Below are 24441 nucleotides of genomic sequence, written 5' to 3'. Positions count from 1 at the left end.
CAGTATAAAATGATAAAGGGGATATCACCACCAATCCCACAGAAATACAAACTGCCATCAGAGAATACTATAAACACCTGTATGCAAATAAACTAGAAAATGTAGAAGAAATGGATAAATTCCTGGATGCATACACCCTCCCAAGACTAAACCAGGAAGAAGGTGAATCTCCGAATAGACCAATAACAGGTTCTGAAATTGAGGCAATGATTGATAGCCTACCAACCAAAAGAAGTCCATGACCAGAAGGATTCACAGCCAAATTCTACCAGAGGTACAAAGAGGAGCTGGTACCATCCCTTCTGCGACTATTCCAATCAATAGAAAAAGAGGTAATCCTCCCTAATTCATTATGTGAGGTCAGGATCATCCTGATACTAAAGCCTGGCAGAGACACAACAAAAAAAGAGAATTTTAGGCCAATATCCCTGATGAACATTGATGTGAAAATCCTCAATAAAATACTGGCAAACCGAATCCAGCAGCACATCAAAAAGTTTATCCACCAAGATCAAGTCGGCTTCCTCCCTGGGATGCAAGGCTGGTTCAACATATGCAAATCAATAAACGTAACCTAACACATAAACAGAACCAACAACAAAAATCCCACGATTATCTCAATAGATGCTGTAAAGACCTTTGACAAAATTCAAGAGCCTTTCATGCTAAAAATTCTCAATGAACTAGGTACTGATGGAATTATCTCCAAATAGTAATAGGTATTTATGACAAACCCATAGTCAATATCATACTGAATGGGAAAAAACTGGAAGCATTCCCTTTGAAAATGAGCACAAGACAAGGATGCCTTCTCTCACCACTCCTATATAACGTAGTGTTGCAAGTTCTGGCCAGGGCAATCAGGCAAGAGAAAGAAATATAGGACATTCAATTTGGAAAAGAGGAAGTCAAATTGTCTCTGTATGCAGATTACATGATTGTATATTTTAAAAATCCCATCATCTCAGCCCAAAGTATCCTTAAGCTGATAAGCAACTTCTGCGAAGTCTCAGGATCAATGTGCCAAAATCACAAGCATTCCTATACAACAATAAATCAATGTGCCAAAATCACAAGCATTCCTATACAACAATAAATCAATGTGCCAAAATCACAAGCATTCCTATGCAGCAATAACAGACAAACAGAGAGCCAAATCATGAGTGAACTCCCATTCAAAATTACTGAAAAGAGAATAAATACCCAGGAATCCAACTTACAAGGTATGTGAAGGACCTCTTCAAGGAGAACTACAAACCACTGCTCAATGAAATAAAAGAGGACACAAACAAATGGAAGAACATTCCATGCTCATGGGTAGGAAGAATCAATATCATGAAAATGGCCGTACTGCCCAAGGTAATTTATAGATTCAATGCTACCCCCATCAAGCTACCACTGACTTTCTTGACAGATTGGAAAAAACTCCTTTAAATTTCATATGGAACCAAAAAAGAGCCCACATAGCCAAGACAATCCTAAGCAAAAAGAACAAAGCTGGAGGCATCACGCTACCTGACTTCAAACTATACTACAAGGTTACAGTAACAAAAACAGCATGGTACTGGTACCAAAAGAGAGATATAGACCAATGGAACAGATCAGAGGCCTCAGAAATAACACCATACATCTACAACCATTTGATATTTGACAAACCTGACAAAAATAAGCAATGGGGAAAAGATTCCCTATAAAATAAATGGTGCTGGGAAAACTGGCTAGCCATATGTAGAACACTGAAACTGGATCCCTTCCTGACACCATACACAAAAGTTAACTCAAGATGGATTAAAGATTTAAATGTAAGACCTAAAACCATAAAAACCCTAGAAGAAAACCTAGGCAATACCATTCAGGACATAGTAATGGGCAAAGAATTCATGATTAAAACACAAAAAACAATGGCAACAAAAGCCAAAATAGGCAAATTGGATCTAATTAAACTGAACAGGTTCTGCACAGCAAAAGAATCTGTCAGCAGAGTGAACAGTCAACCTATAGAATGGGAGAAAATTTTTGCAATCTACCCATCTGACAAAGGGCTAATATCCAGAATCTACAAAGAACTTAAACAAATTTACAAGAAAAAACAAACAACCCCACCAAAAAGTGGGCAAAGAATATGAACAGACACTTCTCAAAAGAAGACATTTATGTAGCCAACAGACATACGAAAAAATGCTCATCATCACTGGTCATCAGATAAATGCAAATCAAAACCACAATGAGATACCATCTCACACCAGTTAAAATGGTGATCATTGAAAAGTCAGGAAACAACAGATGCTGGAGAGGATGTGGAGAAATAGGAATGCTTTTACGCTGTTGGTGGGAGTGTAAATTAGTTCAACCATTGTGGAAGACAGTGTGGCGATTCCTCAAGGATCTAGAACTAGAAATACCATTTGACCCAGCAATCCCTTACTGAGTATATACCCAAAGGATTGTAAATCATGCCCATATAAAGACACATGCACATGTATATTTATTATGGCACTATTCACAATAGCAAAGACTTGGAACCAACCCAAATGTCCATCAATAATAGATTGGATAAAGAAAATGTGGCACATATATACCATGGAATACTTTGCAGCCATAAAAAGGATGAGTTCATGTCCTTTGCAGGGACATGGATGAAGATGGAAACTATCATTCTCAGCAAAATATCACAAGGACAGAAAACCAAACACTGCATATTCTCACTCATAAGTGTGAGTTGATCAATGAGAACACATGGACACAGGGAGGGGAGCATCACACACTGGGGCCTGTTGGGGGTTGGGGAGGGATAGTGTTAGGAGAAATGCCTAATGTAAATGACGAGTTGATGGGTGCAGCAAACCAACATGGCACATATATACCTATGTAACAAACCTGCACTTTGTGCACATGTACCCTAGAACTTAAAGTATAATAATAAAAAAATTAATATTTTATTCTCATGAAACTTTTACATCCTATAATGACAGGATCGTCTATGAATGCTTCTTTCAGCAGCTTTTGAGATATCATTGGTATATAAAAATCATGTATATTTAAGATCTACAAGTTGCTGTTTTGATATATGTATATATAGTGAAATGACCATCATAATTTAGTTAATTAGCTTATCTATCCCTCCACATAGTTACCATTTGTGTGTGTGTATGTGTGTGTTGAGAAGATTTAAATTCTATTCTCTTAGCAAATTTCAAGTATACAATACAGTATTGTTGACTATTGTCACCATGCTGTACATTAGCTCTCCAAAACTCATTCATCATACATTACTGAAACTTTGTATCCCTTGACCAATATATCTTCATTTTCCTCTCCCTCCAGCCCTTGGCAACTACCATCCTACTCTGCTTCCATGAGTTTGACTCTTTAGATCCCACATACAATTCAGATTATGGTGTCTTTTCTTTTTCTTTTTTAGACGGAGTCTCACTCTGTCGCCCAGGCTGGAGTGCAATGGTGTGATCTCGGCTCACTAAAACCACTGCCTCTCGGGTTCAAGCAATTCTCCTGCCCCAGCCCCTCGAGTGGCTGGAACTACAGGCACCCACCACCAGGCCTGGCTAATTTTTGTGTTTTTGATAGAGACGGGCTTTCACCATATTGGCCACGCTGGTCTCAAACTCCTGACCTTGTGATCTGCCCGCCTCAGCCTCCCAAAGTGCTGGAATTACAGGCGTGAGCCACAGTACCCATCCCAGATCATGGCGTCTTTTGTGTCTTGCTTACTTGGCTTAGCAAAACGTCTTCCAGCTCCATCCATATTAGCACAAATGGCAGAATTTCCTTCTTTTTCAGGCTAAATAATAATCCATTGAGTATCTGTGTATAACTTTTTCTTCATCCACTCATTTGCCAAAGGACATGTAGTTTGTGTCTAGTTCTTGGCTGTTATGAATAATGCTGCAGTGAACACGGGGGTATAGATATCTTTTTGAGATCTTGTTTTCAATTCCTTTGGATAAATACGAAAAAATGGGATTCCTGGATCATATGGTAGTTTAATTTTTTGAGGAACCTCCTTACTGGTTTCTACAATCTTTGAAGGCTTTTCTTGGAGCTAGAACACCAGCCTTAGCAACGAATGGTGTGGGAAGGCCTAAGTAAAGGGAGCAATCTGAACACGTGATCTTAGAAGAGTATTTTTGTGGCAAAAATCTGTTTTGAATGTATGGCATTGTATTACATTTATGAAATCAATGGAAAGGCAATGGAATATCACACAAAACCCTTCAGATAATGAAGAACTCAGTAATTTAAAAGTACTTTTTGGCAGGGTACAGTGGCTCACAACTGTAATCCCAGCACTTTGGGAGGCTGAGGCGGGCAGATCATGAGGTCAAGAGATCAAGACCATCCTGGCCAACATGGTGAAACCCTGTCTCTACTAAAAATAGAAAAATTAGCTGGGCATGGTGGCACGCGCCTGTAGTCCCAGCTACTCGGGAGGCTGAGACAGGAGAATGGTGTGAACCTGGGAGGTGGAGCTTGCAGTGAGCGGAGATTGCACCCCTGTACTCCGGCCGGGGGGACAGAGCCAGAGACTTTGTCTCAAAAAAAAAAAAAAAAAGGTACTGACGGTAGTCAGGATTTTGAAGCTGGAAAGGAGCTATGATATTATCTATTTTAATCACCTCATTTTAAAGGTGAGAAAACTGAGAAGCAGGGAGAATAAGTAATTTGTATAATTTCCTCGTTTACCTAGACCTAAAGAAATTTATATAGCTAACCTGGGAAATCCAGAACCGAAACCCAAGTTTCTTAACAATGAATTCAGTATTATTTCCATTGTGCAGAATTAAAGTGTATTTAAATTGTATCAGTGATGCTTCTTTGCATATTCACTTTTTTTTTTTTTTTTGGTAGGCTTTTTTGGTTTCAGAGCTGGAGGCAAGGTGTTTTAGTGACTTATTCCTTCTTAGCACCTATGCTATGATTTGCTGTGTAGTTACTCACATTGCTCATCTTTTAAAAGTGGACAGTACTGCAGTAAAACGCCTGTGATTTCGTGAACTACAGAAGCATCTGACTCTGACTAAATTTACGCTTCTTGGTAACAATAAAGTGTAATGACTCACAGAATAAATAATTCAGTGGTAAACCAATTAGTGAATCACTAGAAAGACAGAAAAAACTTTGCATCTGCAGAAGGGTAAAATAAGTCTATTTTAAGCCACTTTTCAAAATCAAGAGAACATACGCATATTTTAAAATAATTCCAAGAGGGAAAAATCATTTTTGAATGTTTTCTTCCTTCAGGAATACAAGACTTGAAATTTCTAATTTGTTCCCTTTTAACTATAAAATGGAACAGATCAACTTTTACACTTGTAAATATGATGAGCTTCTGATTATGGATGTTGAATCTGGATTCTTTTAATAATTTTAAGTGATAGGAAGGTAATATCCAATGAGTGTGTTAAATTGTCTACACTTTCCAGGAAAACTATGGAAAATACAAATAATATATATTCTCACCATATACCAACTTTAGGCCTTTTGAAATTTGTACTGGAAAATATATTTATTTTGTCTTTGAAAAAGATAATGTAAGTCTTTAGTTGACATTTGGCTTTATTGATTTCCAAGACCACAATGAGTTCACATTGTAAGGAAAAATATCTCAAAATACAGAAACCACATTGTATATCCTTACAGCAATGTAAATGCAAGAGCAAATTAAGAAATTCATTTATTTTTTAACCACTTAGAATCATCAGAAATATTTTACATGTAGAAGATACATGTGATAAAGAAGTTTGTTTATGAACATAATAGTAGGAAAATTTTACAGATAAAATGTCTCTGAAGAACATCTTTTTGATTTTCTCATAGTATAATACAATTAATTGTACTGTGAGTAGCATTCGTCTATAAATTCAAGTTATTTAGAGTACTCTATAGAACATATTCATGCTATAAACACAATTCATATAACAACAATTTTTAAAGAACTAATTTGTAAATCATGACACCAAATTTTATTAACAAGGAAATATCCATTAATTGATAACTACAGTAAAAATTTTATAATGCTTGTGTCATGAAGAAAACCTTCCTTTTCCTTATATATTAGTTGAACTACATAGATATGCTGTAAATGTTGTTATTCATGTTATAAGAATTCTAGATTCCATTGCTTTTGAGATATGTTTCTTTTTAGGAACTAAAAATCAATTTAGAGTTTGATTTCTGTTTTATTTATACTGTATTCCTGATTTTGTGGGTTTCTAAATAAAAAGATCAAACCTACTACTTTCAATATACCATTTTCTGTTTACACGTTTGAGTTATAGTCAGAAACTGTTATTGGACTGCATAGCTTTCAAAAGTTTTTGGTACATTTCTGACTTTAGAAATCTGGGATAGGAATCCCTTTCCATATGCATATAGACTATTTTCTGAGCTTCTTCAAAACATGTTTCAGTGGGTTCCTGAATGTTCTTGATGATAGTCTGTCTTGTCGAACTGTCAATGTTAATCTGAAAAGTGAAATTACATGTACAGCATAAGTAAGCATAGTTGAAAAAAAGTCACATATAATAGAAAGGTTTAATTTATTCCCTGCTCTCCTTTTCAGTGGAATAGGGTACTTTTCTTTATAGTTTTATAGGCATCTAAGAAGATGTATAAAAAATAAACATTTTGCTTTTCTAAAAGTAAATATCCAACTCCACATCCAAGAGGAACAAAAAAGAAAAATATGAGGCTCAAGGCCAGGGAAGTCTCTGAAACCATGGCTTACTCAGGAGGACGCAGTGGTTTCTTAGTAGCAGTCTACAAACCAGGAAGTTTGTAAGACAAACGTCTCTTTTTAAAGAAAAGAGAAATTGGTGCTTTTTAAAAAATTTATCTCCCTTAATAGTCACAAATGTTGCTTTAACTGAATATGCTCTGAAATGGGAAGAAAATGAAGAGAAGTGGATAAATAGAGGGGAGAAGTGGTTATTTCAATAAACCAAGTATTTTCCAGACAAGAGTTCTGGGGAATATGTCAACAATGCAGGCTTGCCCTGTGCGATAGAAATCTCATATACTGTCCTCTCTCTTTGTTCCCTTGACAGGACTTTTTATGTCTCATTGCCCAACAACACAGGATTCTCACATGTCTCTTCATGGAATTTATAGTTCCTGCTGGGAAGGCCAATACTTTTGCCACAGACTCCTTTTTTCTTCTTAAGTTTCCTAGAAATTAAGATAATTTAATGGGCAGAAGCTTTGGAGCCAGATAGGTCTAATTTTGAATCTTAACTTTACCACTTAACGGCTGTGTGACACTGGACAAGTTCTCAGAGTCTCAGGTTTCTTCTCTGTAAAATAAGGTTAGCAATACTGAATTTATAGCATTTTAGGAGACACTGGATGTAAAGTGCCTGGCACTTATGGATGCTAATATCCATATTAGTGCCCTTGCAGGGATGAACTGATTTCCATTCCTGTCATTGTGAGGTAGTTACCTCTCTAGGGGACTGTGGCTGGATGTAAATCTTATAAAGCTTCTTTGCCCTAGAAATTCTGCTCCACCGTGAGGCAATTTTCTTATAGGTTTCACAGGCCATCCAGAATTGAATATTCTCATCACTGTGCTCCATTTTTAAATATGCTGCATAGACTACTGGACCATCTAAAAGTAGAGGAGAAATCAGTTTATTTTCATGGGTCAAAAAAAAATCTAAGCAATACAGTTAAAACAAAGCCTGATTAAAAACTCACAAATTATTTAACAGGTAAATATTTTATATCTATCTCTATATATCAATTTTCATGTCTATCACACACTCAGAGCTAACATCTGAAGCATGCTTTGACCATGCTGATCACTGGTGAGGTCATCCCTTTATTCTGAGTCACTCAGAGCAAAACACCCACCAGTGTGGATGAGTCTAGGACAGATAGGACAGGAGACATCAGAGAGCCCAGGAAAAGGACTTAAGCTGCTCAGGAGGACAGGGCTCTAATCATGAAGCTGACAGGACAAATCTAAGACCTGATGCCAAACTGTAGGGTAAGAGCAGGGTTTCAAATGTAAACTTGTAGGTCAAGGTCAGGAGAAAAATATCCAAGCCATGTAAAAGTGATACTCTAATTAGTTTGTACACCCTGAAGTGTTTTTCAATGTCCAATCAGAGCAGAACACAGATAGATGAAAAATTCAACTTCATATTCATGGTTTATGGTTCAAGCTAGAAATAAGGGACCAGACAAGGAATGAAAAATCAGATGTGATGCTGGAAACTATCTCAGAATCTAGTACAGGACAGGGATTATGTGCAGTGTGACCATCACATGACACTTGATGCCAGAGACTCTTATCTTCAGCTCTGATCTTAAATTGCCTTCTGGAGTGTGGAGATAAGGATAAGCCTAGGAGGAGCTTTTCCAGTTGAGACACTAATTTGTAGGTGCTAGTATTTGAAGAAGAGGATTAGGTGAGCTCTCACAAATCTAACATATTAATTGGAATCTTTGGGAGGACCAAGTATTCTCAAGGTTCAAGATATTAATTTTTTTTTTTTAGACTAGACTAGAAAGTGTCTTGGCATGTCCAAGGAATTGGATTGCTATATGATAAAACAACAATGTAACTTTCAATTTATATTAATAGAAATGTTTGTGTAGGCACACTGAGTAATAACCACTTAGAGACTGTTAGCATAGGACATTTTGTTTACAAAAAGATGTACAGCTGGGCGCGGTGGCTCAAGCCTGTAATCCCAGCACTTTGGGAGGCCGAGACGGGCGGATCACGAGGTCAGGAGATCGAGACCATCCTGGCTAACATGGTGAAACCCCGTCTCTACTAAAAAATACAAAAAAACTAGCCGGGCGAGGTGGTGGGCGCCTGTAGTCCCAGCTAGTCGAGAAGCTGAGGCAGGAGAATGGCGTGAACCCGGGAGGTGGAGCTTGCAGTGAGCTGAGATCCGGCCACTGCACTCCAGCCCGGGCGACAGAGCCAGACTCCGTCTCAAAAAAAAAAAAAAAGATGTACGTAATTTAAAACAACTTGATGAATTTGGAGATAAGTATATACCCAAGAAACTATCACCACAATCAATGCCATAAGCATATGTATCACCTCCAAAAGCATAGGATTTTGATTAACACTATCTTGGTCAGTATCATTTACTGTTATGAGAAATAATGGTAGCCAGATGGAATGGAAATGATGAGTAAGATCATATTTTCCTGGATCTTCATCTAAGAGATCAGATCCTAGCACTAGAAAGCCAGGCTTCTTGATAGCTTGGCTTTGTTAGCAGTGATATACAAACAAAGATAACGAAGTATTTTGTCTTCAAGCAAAAGAACTCAAATAGAAGTAGATCTATTCTAAGAAGGCTTTGGAGTTGGGGAGAGCTGAATATAAATATTGCATTCTAGAAATACTCAAAATTGGAACATGGATTATTATTATCACGTGAGCAAATACAGCCTTTAGGACATTGCATGTGAGATGGTTCAACAAGGACATAACATGAGATGAGTTAAGAGGATAGATGAGATGGGGGCATTATATAACTGTAACATAGAAAATGTTATATATTTAAATATTCCTATCCACTGTGAGTGGGATATATTTTAACTTAGATTTCAAACAAGAAGTTGATTTTCACACCGAAGGGACTGTAAGTTGTGTCTTGTCTCAGCATAGGCACAAAAAGGTGGGAATAGAGAACATAGATGCAGGAATTGGTAATCCAGTTCCTAAAGAGATAGCTAAATGGTGGCAAACCAAAAAACAAACAAACCAATGAACAAATAATAAAAAAAAAAAGAACAAAAAGCTGTTTCTGGCTTAACAAGTAAAGTTGGAAGCCAATATTTATATATTTTGTGCTTAGCTATGGAAGAGAAAGAAAATGAGATACCAGATAAAAATCTATGGATCATGGAATGAGAGTCAGTCACACAGGCTACTGGGATGGGTTGAGTGGATGAGTAGGTAGGGGTAGGAAAATGATCTGGAAACCAATATTAGATTCCAAGTTAGTATTCTGAATTTGTGTTTATGTTTAGCTTAATTGTATAGTAAAGTTTATAGGTTATCACTTTAGAAACAACTGTATCTGTATCTGACTTCTTTACTTTTCTTCCTGATGGATTGGAAGAAGTATCCCTGATTCTTTTTGGGCTGGCCAAATGGTTCTACAATTCTTGTCATACCAAAGTCCTTTGCTAATGAAGCCATATATACATCGCCTTATCTATCTATCTATCTATCTATCTATCTATCTATCTATCTATCTATCTATCTATCTATCTATCTATCTATCTGTCTTTTTTTCTGTCTTCATGATCTGTTTCCTCTATCTATCTCTCCGCACATAAATACACATATTATAGATCCCAAGTTGTAGTATTCTATATATACTGCATGGATATATGGTATTCTATATATACTGCATAGATATACACTATTCTATATATACTTTTGAAAATATGGTATATTTCAGATTCTTGATGTGGCAAATTGTAATATTGTTCCTCAGTTATTTCCTGACCTTTGTGTAGGGGGATTATACTTCCATGTCCTGTTTATATCAGCATCAGCCATTGAACTTGTGTTAGTCATAAAATACATGCAGAAGTGCCATGGACACGTTCAAGCAGAAGGTTTAAGAACTGTCATGTGGTTCTATTTCCCATGTCCCACAGCCACCACAAGAACAGCATATTCTAGAAAAAAGCTGCTCCTTTAGCCCGAAAGCTGGAGTGAAGACATGGAATAGAGTGGAGCTGACCCTAGCTGTTGTGTATCATGAAAAAGAAGTGAACCTTTATTATTGTAAATCACTAGGATTTTCTGTCACTTGTTACCGTGTGGTGACTAGTGAAAGCTGAACTGGACTACTTGAGCCTGTCTGACATTTCAGATATAATTCTAGTGTACAGAATGAGTGGACTCATGTCATTGGCATACTTTACAGAATTCTGTCTTCATCAGGCTAATTTTCGTCTGAATATACTGCGAGTTACTCAAGCTAGCAGCTGAAAATGTATTTGTGTAAAAATGTTCCAGGAATCTTAGTAATTATCGAAGTCAGAACTGAATTGCTTTCTTTAGAATTTCCATTGATTCATACCACAAGTGAATTACAAGGTGGAAAAGTCTTTTCTAAATCGGGCAATGTAGGCTCTTCTGAAGTTTTAAATGATACTCATTCCTGAACATTATGCTCAGGAGACTGCGATTCTACTTGAGCAGAGTGAATAAGCGAGAAACAACAGAATTGCTCATTTAAATTGGGAGGGTGGAAGAAATGGCTTATGTCATACATAGTGTATACTTTTTCCTTAAAAAGTGAGAGTGGTGCCTTTGGGAATCTCTAGACTGTTCTTTTAAAACTAGTCACTAAAATTAGTATTTCTATGACACACAGGTGACACATGCCAGTGTTCTTGATGCAGAAGGGAAATGTGGGCTTTCTCATGGCTGAGTCAGAACAGTGGCCCATCTATTCCAGAATTATTTTTTTCTGTAAGACCGCAAGGCTTACAACAGGCAGGAAATCCCAAGGGTGTACTATGTTGCAGTACCATTACAAATACCTCTAAACCAATTTAAAATCCATTTTATTTTCAATCTGTACCACTGGGGATAATGCATTTCATAATTCTACCATAATATGTGTGGAGTTTTACACCGAAGCTTCAGTTTTATTAAAATTCTCTGTTGTAGCTTCTATGCTGTTAATAATTTCTGATTTTTCTTCTACCTTTGTTATTAATATTAATATTATTAATATTATGAACACAGCTTAAAGAGCTGTGGGTCGTTTTTAATGCAGAAAACTTCTAGTAAAGTAATAACCACTGTTAACCATTTGATATATTTCCTTTTATTCTTTTAATCCTTTGTTCATGAATAATTGCCTACCTAACTAGAATTCATTCATCTACACAAACACAAATACACACTGGAATGATCTTATGGGCATTATAATATGAAAGCAATTTTGTATCATTCTTATTCTTTCATAGTTAATAGCACATAGCAGACACTTTCTCCTTTTCATTTTTAGTGATCATATAATAGTATGTTGATGGGATAAGCCATAATATATTTAGCCACTCTATTATTATTGTTTTAGATTGTTTCCCCTTTTCTTGGTTATAAGTTATCCTACATTGAATATTTTAGCTTTTAAACCTTTTCACCTCTATTTTCTTAGGAAAAATAATTGATTTAAAATAGTAGAATTTTTAGACTGAAGATGTAATATTTTTGGAGACTCTTGATACATATTGTAAAATTGCTTTCAGAAAGATTTCATTATTTTTCATTCCCAATGGCAGTGTCAGTGTTGACTTACTCCACCCTCTCCAATCTAATGGGGTGAAGTCAGTAACTTGTAATTGTTTAAATATGTATTTTTAAAATATAATGCTTAAACAGTTTTGCATTTTTACTGACCATTTCTTTTTTTCCTCTGAATTCCAAATCTTTTGTCTATTTTTTCTTTGCATTGCTGGTGTTTTCTTAAAATTTTCAGATCTCTTTATATAATGAGGACACTATCTCAGTTACATTTACTGCATTACCTTCTGTTCTCTTTTACGTATTATTTTTGTTTATGAATTTTGAGGTATATTTGTAAACCATCGAATCTGAAGAAGCCTCGATTCATCTATCTGATCCTGCTTTCAATTTCCTCTATGCTTTTATTAGAGAAAAATCTTTAAAACAAAAATCTAGCCACAGCCCTTTATTTATTCCCCTCAACATTTCCCATTGCCCCAGTGACAAAGGCCACCCCTCTTTGCTGTGGTTTCCTTCCACTATGCTCCCATTCACCTGAGACCCCTTAGAGGATCAGGACTGCAGCTTATTCATCTCCGTGTACCCCTTGCCTCAACACTGCTTGCTATATAGCGGGCACTGAATAAGCACATGTCAATTTGGACTTTTGGATCCCTCATATTTCTGTGTCTTAAAATGATTCTCTATGGCTCTTGAAAAGTGAAGAAGTAGACCCTAGTTATTCAACATCTAGGAAGCACTAAAGACCACAGGTGTATATCTGATATGATATTACTTTTTGCTTTTATGAAATTCTGAAAGCAATACCAAAAAAAAAAATGTACTAATTGAACAGTGATGTCTATACCAGGCCAGGTTCCCCCCTCCACCCACCCTTGCAAGGTGAAGAAGTGCATGAGAAGTTAAAGAAGGCAAAAAGTGCTAAGTGGAAATGGTAGAGGCAAGGCAGTGCAGGTAATATAAGGGTTGATGAAGGGAACCATGGCAACAGCAGTAGTTAGCAGAGATTAGAATAAGTGATAGTGTAGGAAACTGCCAGTCACACTGTGCAGCAAAGGAGCTTGCACAGATGAAGAAAGCTCAGAGAATGACTCTGCCTTTGGAATCAGGATGTACAAAAGGGAGCAGCGGTAACCATCAGTAACTTCTACTGCCTGCTTTCTGCCATGATGCTGATGAAGATGCACCAGCCCTCATATGGTTCATGATATGGGGCAGCCTTCATTGCCTTCAGCAGTATGACAATCCCACACTGTTTAACTGGCATTTCTAAGGTGGTCTGTATGAGATTATGATAATTTAGAAAGGGTGGAAAATAGTACATTCCAAGATGATTTTGATCAAAAGATTAAAGCATTGTGATTCAGAGCACTTGCTTATCCAGAATGACTTAACATCTGCTCTGTGTGTGCGCTGGGGCAACCTGAACAAGCCAGAGAAAAATATACAACTATGGTCTTGTATTTGAAATCATAATTTCAGATTTTAAACAGACACTCAACACTGCCCAGTCATCCAATGAGCCTTCCACAGTATCATGGTTCTCTAAATCTGCAGAAACTATTTCATGCCTTCTCCCTTGTTATGTTAAAATATACTAACACATCTTCTCCTGAGCAATTGAGCAATCTACTGGAGACCTTGCCTCAAACTTCACTGAGAGCACAGATTAATCAGATGGATATTCACTGTCTTCTCTGCAGAAAAAAACAGAGTACTTCCATCTGTACTCCTCCTTTATAACCTCCCTCCTGAGAGGCAAGTGTCCCTGTTCCTTTTTGGGATGGCCAGACAAGTTTTTTCTGATTCTCTCCTACTTTTGCTTTTTCCATCACTTTGCATTCCTCTATTATTCTTATAAGTATCTCCACTCTATTCTATGTCATCAGTTTCTTCCCCGTGAATGGTTGCCATCATCCTACAAATATATTGTTGTATTTCCCAAATATAACTAGTAACAACTATTGACTCAAATTTCCAGTATTGACCTAATTCTTGCTTCCAGTCAATGCTTTTTTCTCTGCAGAACTCCACAGCAAAACTTATGTCAATGATTCCGTATGCCGTGTATCACTTCCTCTGGTTCTACCTGTCTCCACCATACCCATGAAACTGCTCTTGTTGAGGCACTGTTGACTTCCATATTGCCATGTCTAGTGGTCACTGTTCCTTCCTCACTTCAGCTGACTTCTCAGCAGTCTTTGATAATTCACAGCTTCCTTCCTGAAACACTCTCTTCTTTGGCTTCCACAAGAACACACTATTTTGATCATTCTTACCTCACTTTGTGCTCCTTTTCCATCCACTTTGCTGACCTCTCTGGTTATCTGCACTTGGAAGTAGCACATACCTAAGTTTCATCTCTGGGTGTGTTTTCCTCTATCTGAAGTCTCCCTCTCAGTGGTCTCATAGCCCTATGACATTTGTTAGCATTTATATGCAAATTACCCCCAGCCTGGTCTTCCCCACTGAGTTCCAGTTTTACCTGAATTATTGCAGCAGCTTTCTAGCTAGTCTCTCTACTTTAGTTCTATTTGAGTACATTATATTTCATATAAATAACAAAAAAATCTTTGATATTTAAAAAAGTATTCGTGAATAATGTAGCATTAAATAGCATATCTAAAAGGTGTCTAAGTTGTTAACATTCTTAATTTCTAATTAACTTTTGGAGTTTGACAGAGTTCTGTTCTCAAGCTGATGGTTTTCTTGGATCCCCTTTGCCCACTAAGATGTTGAATTTAATTGTATTTTGATCACTGTGACTTAATGGCTCCCCAAAACATCTCTAAACCAATTTCGGTTCATCTATTGAGACCCAGGCTGATATATTTCTTTTTCGTGTGTGTGTCTGAGCTACATGTTGTTAAAAATAATGTTTTAATCTGTGTAAAAATATGTATCTGCATATCTCAGCTAGAGCATGCATTTTACTAATGTTCTTGGTTAATGTCAACACATTTTTATTCTCTGGGACATTTAATATTCATATTTTTAGTTTTGTCTTACTGGTTGGATGATCCATAGGATGATTTGTTTTATTACTTATGTGATCATTGAATTTTTACATGAACTTCATAGTAATATGATTTCTGTAAAGGCTCTTACCCTATTTTTGCTGGCTTTTATAAAGAGCAGTATGATGTTTTCCTATTCTCATCTTTGCTAGAGCCTTTGCTTATTCTCATGACACTAGCTTTCTAAATTGCTGATTCTAGCAAGGCAATGACTACTTGAAATCCTTGCCAAATAATTAAGCCTATTCACTTTGTTTGTGAGGCTTCCAGAACTGGCACAGAAACTTACATAATATAGCTTGGTGTTTTGATCTTTTCTCACTAATATTTTTCTTGTATTTATTCATGGAACATTTATTGCATGCTTATTGGGCACAAAACACATTTTCAGTCTCTCAGGGGTTTGAAAGGTAAATGAGAGGCAAGCTGTGCTCTTAAGGAATTTATAATCCGGGAGAAAGTCACTATATAGAAAACCCAATACACTAACTAGCTACAATGAAAAGCAGACTAAATGTTAATACTAGCAAAATAGAAGATAAAGTAAAAATTTCTAAACAGTTTTCTGGAGAAAGTGGCACTTGAATTTAACTTTCAAAGATGAGCAGAGTAACTAGAGATGAAAAGGACTTTGAACAAAAGCCTGGAGCAGAAGAATCATAGATGTACAAGTAGAAAACGAAATGACAGTCACATTGGTGGAGTGCATGTTATGTGATGAGGCATAGCTACAGACAAATTTTAGAAAATGTTGGGTTAGAGTGCAGAGAGTATTAAATACCAAGATTTTGGACTTGTTGGTAGGCAGCAGAGAGAAAAAGAATGATATTCAAAGACATGTACTTTATTACTATTAAAAGAAACTACCAAGTATTGTGTGCCTATTAGGCATTGAGCTAGATGTTTTATATCTTACCTGCACAGTAAAACTGAAAGGATAAGTGATATCATTCCCATTTTGTAGATGAAGAGTATGAAACTCCAAGAAAGAGATCAATCTAGCAAGGTGGCAGAGGATTAGGACAAAAATTTACAATATAGTTAACTGAATATATACTTTTGCCTCTTTATCCCATTTCAATGTTCTAAAATTGACCCAGAATATATTTGTTTAAAATTCACATTCATGCTGGCAAATTGGATTATAAGCTATGAGAAATACCTGAAAAGTGAAAGGCAGTGGTGATTGCATCAAAGGAAGAAACTATGGCCCCAAATGCCCGTTGGAAAGGCGTGCTACAAAAGATGAGAGCTCAGGTGGTGACCAAAGCCTGTAGAGGTAGATCCAGCTCTAGGGATGGGGCAGAAGTAAGTGCCAGAATTGTTGATTAATGTGTTTCAGCAGGAGTAACCAAGTATCTACACCTACTGCCATTACCTTCTGGGCTGGGCAGTGACAACTGAGTCCATATTAAAGAGGTTCTTGAGTCAGAAAGAGCAGGTAGTGCCTCAGGAGTATGGCAACCCCCGTGAGGAATAGGAGGTACCTTGCCCAGAATAGCTACTGGTACCCCCCCACTAGTTAAAGCATGTAAGTAGCACAGCTGACTCTCCTTTATAGTCTATCGCTCTAAACAGATAAAACATTCACAGAGAGGCTAAAATGGGATCTTAAATAAAAAGATGGGTCTATAGGCAAAAATTAACAAGCATTGAGGGGAACCAACTCCATTTTAAAAAAATACCAAATTCAACAGGAGAATTTTCTGTGACTACACCCTACATTTTTTTCTGTACCTGTCTTCTGGTTTTATCATTTTCTACAACCTGTCAGCTTTTCTGACCCCAAACGCAACTGACTATTCTCTTGAATGCACGTCCTCCTTTATTTTTCCTGCACTGAGCCCATGACTTTATGTCTGTTACATCCATTGCTGATATCTTTTATTTATACCATGTTAATGTTGATACTTACCAACAACTATATACAGACCCATGTACAGTCCTACTTAAATCAGACACTGAAAAAGTTGAAACAAACTTTGGGGAGAAGTTTTAGAACATCAAGACTCAAATTTGTTCTTACTTTTGAAGGCAGCAAGAACAGCGAGGTAAGTTTTTGGTTTAATACTAACTTTAGAAGGCTATGGTATGTGTTACTATTTAAGCATATTTTCCAAGGGATTTTGTGCATATACTTGTGAAGAATAAATATTCACAGTGACTAATCTTGTTTTAATGAACACCAGAGAAAATAATAGTGGTTGACACAACAAACTATTTTCAGGTTTTCTTTTTTTTATCTGTTTTAGTTGCCAATTAGAAGGCTGTGAGAAGAATAGCATACATTCATCATCTGGCACCCCCAACTTTACCTCTAAGAATGGAACTCGCTAGTTATTCAAAGATGACAGATACACAATACTCACATTTTGTAGCCATTAAATTTTTAAAAGACTGGGCCCACTGTAACACTTCCTCCAAAGTAAGGCTTTGAAAAGAAACAAAAAGCACTGATTGGGCTAAATATTCTCAAGGTTTTTGTTGAACTAAGTAAAATTATATTATCTTGAAAATGACACCAAAACATATTTACATTCCGTTTGTGTGTGGTTTTGGTTGGCAAGTTGTCTTCCTGTGATATTTTACATTTTATTTTTACTATTTAAATTTTTAAAATTATAAAAATCATGCAAATAGTATAGACTTGAAAATATAATTTAATAAATACTATACAGAACCATAGTCCTATAATCTCTCTATTAACAAATTACCACTATTAGTATTTTGATGTAGTTTTTAAAAGTCTTTTTGTTATGTTTGTATTTGTGTGTTTTTAATCAAGAAGTAATCACATTATGTGGGTGTATACTTTATGCATTTTATGTCATCATAATTGTCTTAATCATTTGTAGTGTTATAATTTATAATTACAAATGTATAATCATTGATAGTCATATTGTTTATGGTGATGGCAAAATATGCTACAAGGGGGGCATTCCATAGTTTATTCATAATTATTCTCAAACAGCATATTAACTTTCTCTCATTTTTCACCATTAAAACTCAAATGTAGCCCAGCTGTGTTTAAGGCTTGCCATAGCCACATGATTAGAGTAATTCCAGGACACTAGCAGAAGTAGAATCAAAACTGGTTAAGAGAGGCAAATTTTTAAGGTTTTTTGGTACAGACTGCCAAATTGCTTTTAAAAGGGTTATGCACTGTTTGCTGCTGCCACCAGCCAAGTGTTTACCTATTTATCTATTAGAATCTTAGAGTTAATCCACAAAACCTATTTGCATGCACTCACATAATACAGTTAGTAACCCTAAAGCTACTATTTTCTCAGTCTCCTATTTGCTAGAATTTTTGGTATCAGTTTTAATTTTTATTAAGGTGTATTATGTCAAGTTACATTTGACCTAAACAGTATAAACAAAGCCACTTACCATTTAGAAAACAGTTGTGAAAGATTCCACAATTCTGTTCATTTTGGTGAGCTTCATGAGGTGAATTGGCAAATGACTGTATTCTCAAATACAAATAACTTTATACACCATGGAATACTATGCAGCCATAAAAAGAAACAATATCATGTCCTTTGCAGGGACATGAATGGAGCTGGAAGCCCATATCCTCAGCAAACTAATGCAGGAACAGAAAACCAAATACTGCCTGTTCTCACTTATAAGTGGGAGCTGAATGATGAGAAATTATGGACACATGGGGGAGAACAACATACACTGGGGCCTGTTGTAGGGTGGGGGCGTGGGAGGAGGGAGAGCATCAGGAATAATAGCTATTGGATGCTGGGCTTACTACCTGTGTGATGGGATGATCTGTGCAGCAAACTTTCATGGCAGACATTTACCTATGTAACAAACCTGCACATCCTGCACATGTGCCCCTGAACTTACAATAAAAGTTGGAAATAAAACAGAAATAGCCAATGTGTTTATTGCCATTCAGTTTATGGTGCATTCTTAATTGTTCTACTTTCAACAACTAGATAATTGAAGATGGCTATAGACACACGCAAGCACGGTCCATTGGCTATACCTAAAATTAGCAGCCTAAAAATTACTGCTGCAGGAACAGCCATCGGCATTAGCAGGTTCTTAACACAATGAAGGAGGATTAGTTAAAGAGATTAAAAAATATCCTAGAACATGGAAAAATATTGGGGAGTCCTTAAAAGGTCAGATATCTTTTGTTTTCTAAAAATTCAGATGGATCCTGCCAGTTTTGGATGAACTGCTTGCATCAGTACTGAGGCTTAACAGTGTACTGTGTTAAGACTGCTTTCAAAAACATTTCCATGAAATACTATCTGAGTCATTGTTCTTTTCTCTTGTTAAAACTTTAGAAAAAGTAACCTAAAATGACCTTTTCAATCTGGTGAAATGGAAAGAGCTAGGCAAGGTTTATTGAATGCCTGTGCATTCTAATCATTATATAGGGAAGAATAAAATCTTCCCTATATAAAAGATATATAAAGAATAAAGAGTAAAGAGTCATCAATGTGTTGGGAAGAATACAATCTACAACACGAGTGAAGAGTCATCAGTGTGTTGGGTTAGCTTAAAATTAAGTGTCGATAATTGTTGGTAAGAGAGTTCTTTTGTCTCTAAGACTCATGAGATTTATGGGGAGAGATGATTGGAGTAATTATGATTGGGGGTAAAGATGGGAAATAAAATTCATTTTCGATTGAACCTTATTTTTGCTTATAATTTTTTTCTGAGGCTCCCACAATTTTAATGCTGGCCTATGGCTACCTGGGTGCCTTTATTAGGATTATTTGAAACACCTTTTTTCCTGATACAAATTCTCTCTTGTGTCCCCTGTATTCTTCTGGACAGATGGACAGTGGATACCAGATATGAAAGCATTTTAAGATACCATGATGTTGTAGGCAAAGGAATGAAGAATGTTTAGAGTCTCTGACAGTCGTAGGTTCTAATCCCAGTGGTCTTCTTAATTGTCCTTGGTCTTACTTAAAATCTTCAAACTCTAATTTTATTGTCTATATAATAGGGGTAATAACATCTATCTCACGTGTTATATTGAAAATTAAATTAGGTCATGAATGCCAAGCACCTATTAAATAACTGTTATCTGGCAGCTTTCCATGAATGTGATTTTTTATCTTTTTGGTCTTCCCCTTTTCTCATGGTGAGTCTATAAGGCAGGTAGAAGACATGCAAGCTGAGACAGTGTTCCCCTATGGGAATGAAGACAGGAGAGCTGTCCCTTAATTAGCAAGTTATATCTTTGAACTTGGATGCACTTGTGCAGTGCAGTAGCCTTCATTGATCATTTAAAATGCTGAACTTTGGGTCTTACTATCTCTTCTGCCCACTGTTGCAGTGTCCTTCTCCTTGCCACATAGTAGCTTGTAAGCCTTTTTGGACATTTTGGTATTTTAGTGAAAGAGCATGCATGCCAGGGGCTCTGACCATACAGAAAGGTGTGGCCAGAACTGAGAACTGGACATGGACTAGGTTAGGCACTCATGGTTAATCTAACAGGAGTTCTCAACTTGGGAATTCTTTGAGGTGAGCAAATCCAAAGCAATGGCCTGTTACTCTTCTCAGGCATTATTCTTTTCACTGTTCTCATCCAAATGGCTGCATTTTGAGTTATGGCAAAGTGTGGAGGAAGAGACTTGGGAGCTTGGTAAACATTTGATTCCTCCTCCAGTCTCACCTTCTTTATCTAGGGATGAAACTTTCTGGCACTTCGTATGTGAAGGGTTGTAACCAAGAAAATATTTTGGATTGAAGAATATCATTTTAACACAAACAATATTCTTTGTTTTTTAAAAAGAACAGAGACTATTCATAATAGATTCTAAAGCATTTAACTTGCTGAATTCTCGGGTAAACCATGAATAATGAAAACAAGAATCTTAGTAACACATGACTGCTCTTCTGGTGAAATGACTCATGTGTAAATGCAAATTTTACTTTCTGAACAAAATATGTTACAATAGCAGTTTAATAAATATGTACCTATTTATCATCTGATAAATATGCTTTACACTTACCATAGAAACTTATATGCTACTTACTTTGAAGGGGGCCTCTTAGATTCATCTCTGCACATCTTACAAATCCAACAATTCCGCCTGCTCATTTTTCTAAGGAAATACAGTATATATTTGTATAATTTGGTCATTTAAAATAATTATATATTAGAGTCAGTTTCTAAGGAATATACAATATTATAAATCATAAAAAAGGATGGGTTCTTGAAGTTAATGGAATACAATCACTGGGCGAGTAGGGAGGAGAGAAGAGAATAAAATGACTCATCTCTCATAAATATTTTATAAAAATACATGTGCTTAGATTTATAAATGACTTTACTCAACCGGCCTAACTATTTATCAAACAATGAAGTTTAAAAAATACCAATCTCTGAAAAAGATCTTTTCATTTAGAGCTTACTGATAATGAATTTACCAACTCCGAAGGAAAGGGACAATTTTTATTTTTATTTTTATTTTTTTTTTTTGAGACAGGGTCTCACTCTGTCACCTAGCCTGGAGAGCAGTGGCGTGATCATGGCTCACTGTAGCCTTGACATTTCCGGTCTTAGGTGACCCTCCCACCTCAGCCTCTCGAGTAGCTGGGACTACAGGCATTCGCCACCATGACTGGCTAATTTTTGTGTATTTTTGGTAGAGAAGGGCTTTCACCACATTGTCCAGGGTGGTCTCAAACTCCTGGGTCCAAACAACCTGCCCACTTCAGCTTCCTGAACTGCTGGGATTGTAGGCATGAGCCACTGTGCCCAGCCACAATTCTTGTTTTTAGAAAGCTCTCTCAATGTATTGAAAAAGAGCCTCATTTTAACTGGACAAGTAAAATAGTGTAAATAGCCAAATAAAAAATAAACCACCTTCTGAGTGAATTTTAAGGGTGCTGCTTATCTGGTTTTATCTACTCTGGGCACAGTAACTTTGACTTTAAAATTGAGTTAGAGTTTATTCATCTCGGGCACCTTTACGTAACAATACATGTCATAGAAGATTTTTAACTCAGGACTTTAAAAAACAACTAACAAATTTGTTAAGAGTTATTAAATATACATTTTAAAGCTAGAAATGGTTTACTGAACATATATGCATACATATATAATGAATTATTAAGGGTAAGCAGTGAATTTTTGTATCAGTCTTTACGATTCATTCAAAAGTCTATTGAGTACTTGTTATGTGCCAAGTTCTGATTGCCTTGATCAATATACATGTTGTCTCTCCTCTTCCTGTCCTCACTGACAAGCAATTAAAATACATGTGATGAGCCAGGCACAGTGGCTGATACTGGTAATCTCAGCACTTTGAGAGGCTGAAGGGGGAGGATTGCTTGAGCCCAGGAGTTCTAGACCAGCCTGGACAACATGGTGAGATTCTGTCTCTACAAAAAATAAAAAAAAATTAGCTGGTCATGTTGGCTCGTGCCTGTAGTCCCAACTACTTGGAATGCTGTAGTGGGACAATCACTTGAGCCTGGAAGATGGAGGATGTAGTAAGCTGTGATTGCACCACTGTGCTGTAGCCTGGGCAACAGAGTGAGACCCTGTCTCAAAAACAAATAACAACAACAACAACAAAAAAAACCCCAACATGTGATGGGGGCTTGGATACAGGAAGTACAGGGGTTGTGAATATGCCTAGGAGGAGAACCTAACTAGACTTGAGGGGTTAGTGAAGGCAGCCTAATTAAGTAATATCTGAGCTAGAACCAGCAGGATATGCACGAGTGTGCTGAGTGAAGGAGGGGCAACTTGAGCAACGATTAAGAGGCAATGAGTTATGTCCCACTGAGGAAATAAAAGGAATTTAGGCTCAGCACTGTGGCTCAGGCCTGTAATCCCAACACTTTGCAAGGCTGAGGCGGGAGGCTCTCTTGAGCCCAGGAGTTTGAGACCAGCCTGGGCAGCATAGAGAGACCCCATCTCTCCAACAAAAAGAAAAAACAATTAGCTGGGCATGGTGGTTGCACTTGTAGTCCCAGCTACTCAGGAGGCTGAGGTGGGAGGATCATTTGGGCCCAGAGGGTTGAGGCTGCAGTGTGCCATGATCACATCATTGCACTCCAGTCTGGGTGACAAAGAAAGACCCTGTCTCAAAAGAAAAAAAAAAAGAGTAATTATGTTACCACATGAATTTAGAGTGTGGCAGACAGAGTGAGAGAGTGAGCTGAGAGGCATAGAGAGTTAAGATTGAATCAATAATCATGTTTAAAAATGTTCACTGCAGCAAGAAAGTGGTGGGAGAATTTGTAATGCTAGGCGGAGGCCGAGCATGTTAAGCCATACAGGCCATGAATTTCACAGTGAGAAGCTGGGAAATCATTGCAGGATTTAAAATTCAGAATAGACATGTTAAGACTTGAAGTGGGTTTGTGAGTAGAATGAATTACAGTGTGGCAAGAGTGTCATCAGGGAGACCAGTTAGGGTGTGACTGCAGGAGTTCAGGTGAGGGATGATTAGGAAGGTGGCAGTGGAGATGGAGGGAAGGAGAGAGATTTTAGACATTTTGGAGGAAGAACTATTAGAACATGTTGACCCGCTGGAGACAGAAAGAGAGAACAAGTTGAGGTTGAGAGATTTGGCTTCAGGATAAAGGTGGGTTATTTTCATAAAACACATAAGAGGAGCCCCCTGCCCCACAAAAAAATGACGAGATGTTTCAGGAAGACAGTGTGAACTGTAAAAAGCAGACAGCCCAATATGAGTTTCTGAACACAAACATTTAAGAGAAAGGCTGTGTAAGAGGAGCTTGCATGAGAATAACACAGTATCACAGAAACCAAGGAATGAGTTTATCAAAAAGGAAAGAGTGGCCAATGGAGTGTTAAAAGCTGGGAAGCGATTAAGAGAGCAAAGGATCAAAAAATGTCAGATTTGTTCACAAGATACTCATTAATGACCTTGCTGAGAGTGGTTTCAGTGGATCAGGGAGGACAGAAACAAGAAGGAGGAAAGCAAGAGAAAATGAAGCCCAGGACAAATGAAAGGCTGCTTGTAATTTCTGTTTGCCCTCCTTCCTTCTCCTCCTTCCTCCCTGCTTTCCTCTTTCCCTTCCTCCCTCCCTTTTCCCTTCTCTCTCTTTCTCTTTTTCCTCCCTCCCTCCTTTCTTTCCCTTTCTTTCTTTTTTTTTCTTTTCTTTTCTTTCTTTCTTTCTTTCTTTCTTTCTTTCTTTCTTTCT

At 37.0% G+C, this 24441-nt stretch overlaps 1 protein-coding gene across 2 annotated transcripts in view; it reads right to left on the bottom strand.

Annotated features, from left to right (window-relative positions):
• Window positions 1-5505: 5505 nt before the first annotated feature.
• The window catches only part of RGS13 (regulator of G-protein signaling 13), a 24178-nt gene continuing 5242 nt past the window's right edge, over window positions 5506-24441 (bottom strand). For both annotated transcript variants that reach the window (XM_011934201.1, XM_011934200.1), the window contains 4 exons: window positions 21294-21362; window positions 17649-17710; window positions 7458-7624; window positions 5506-6482 (listed from right to left, as the gene is read on the bottom strand). In XM_011934201.1, coding sequence (XP_011789591.1) covers window positions 6297-6482; window positions 7458-7624; window positions 17649-17710; window positions 21294-21358 — 480 coding nt within the window. In that variant the 5' untranslated portion in view covers window positions 21359-21362 and the 3' untranslated portion in view covers window positions 5506-6296. The remainder of the gene's footprint in view (window positions 6483-7457; window positions 7625-17648; window positions 17711-21293; window positions 21363-24441) is intronic.

The sequence above is a fragment of the Colobus angolensis genome, unplaced genomic scaffold (genome assembly GCF_000951035.1).
Source record: "Colobus angolensis palliatus isolate OR3802 unplaced genomic scaffold, Cang.pa_1.0 Scaffold132, whole genome shotgun sequence".
NCBI lineage: Eukaryota > Metazoa > Chordata > Mammalia > Primates > Cercopithecidae > Colobus > Colobus angolensis.
This window is presented reverse-complemented; position numbering and strand designations above follow the sequence as displayed.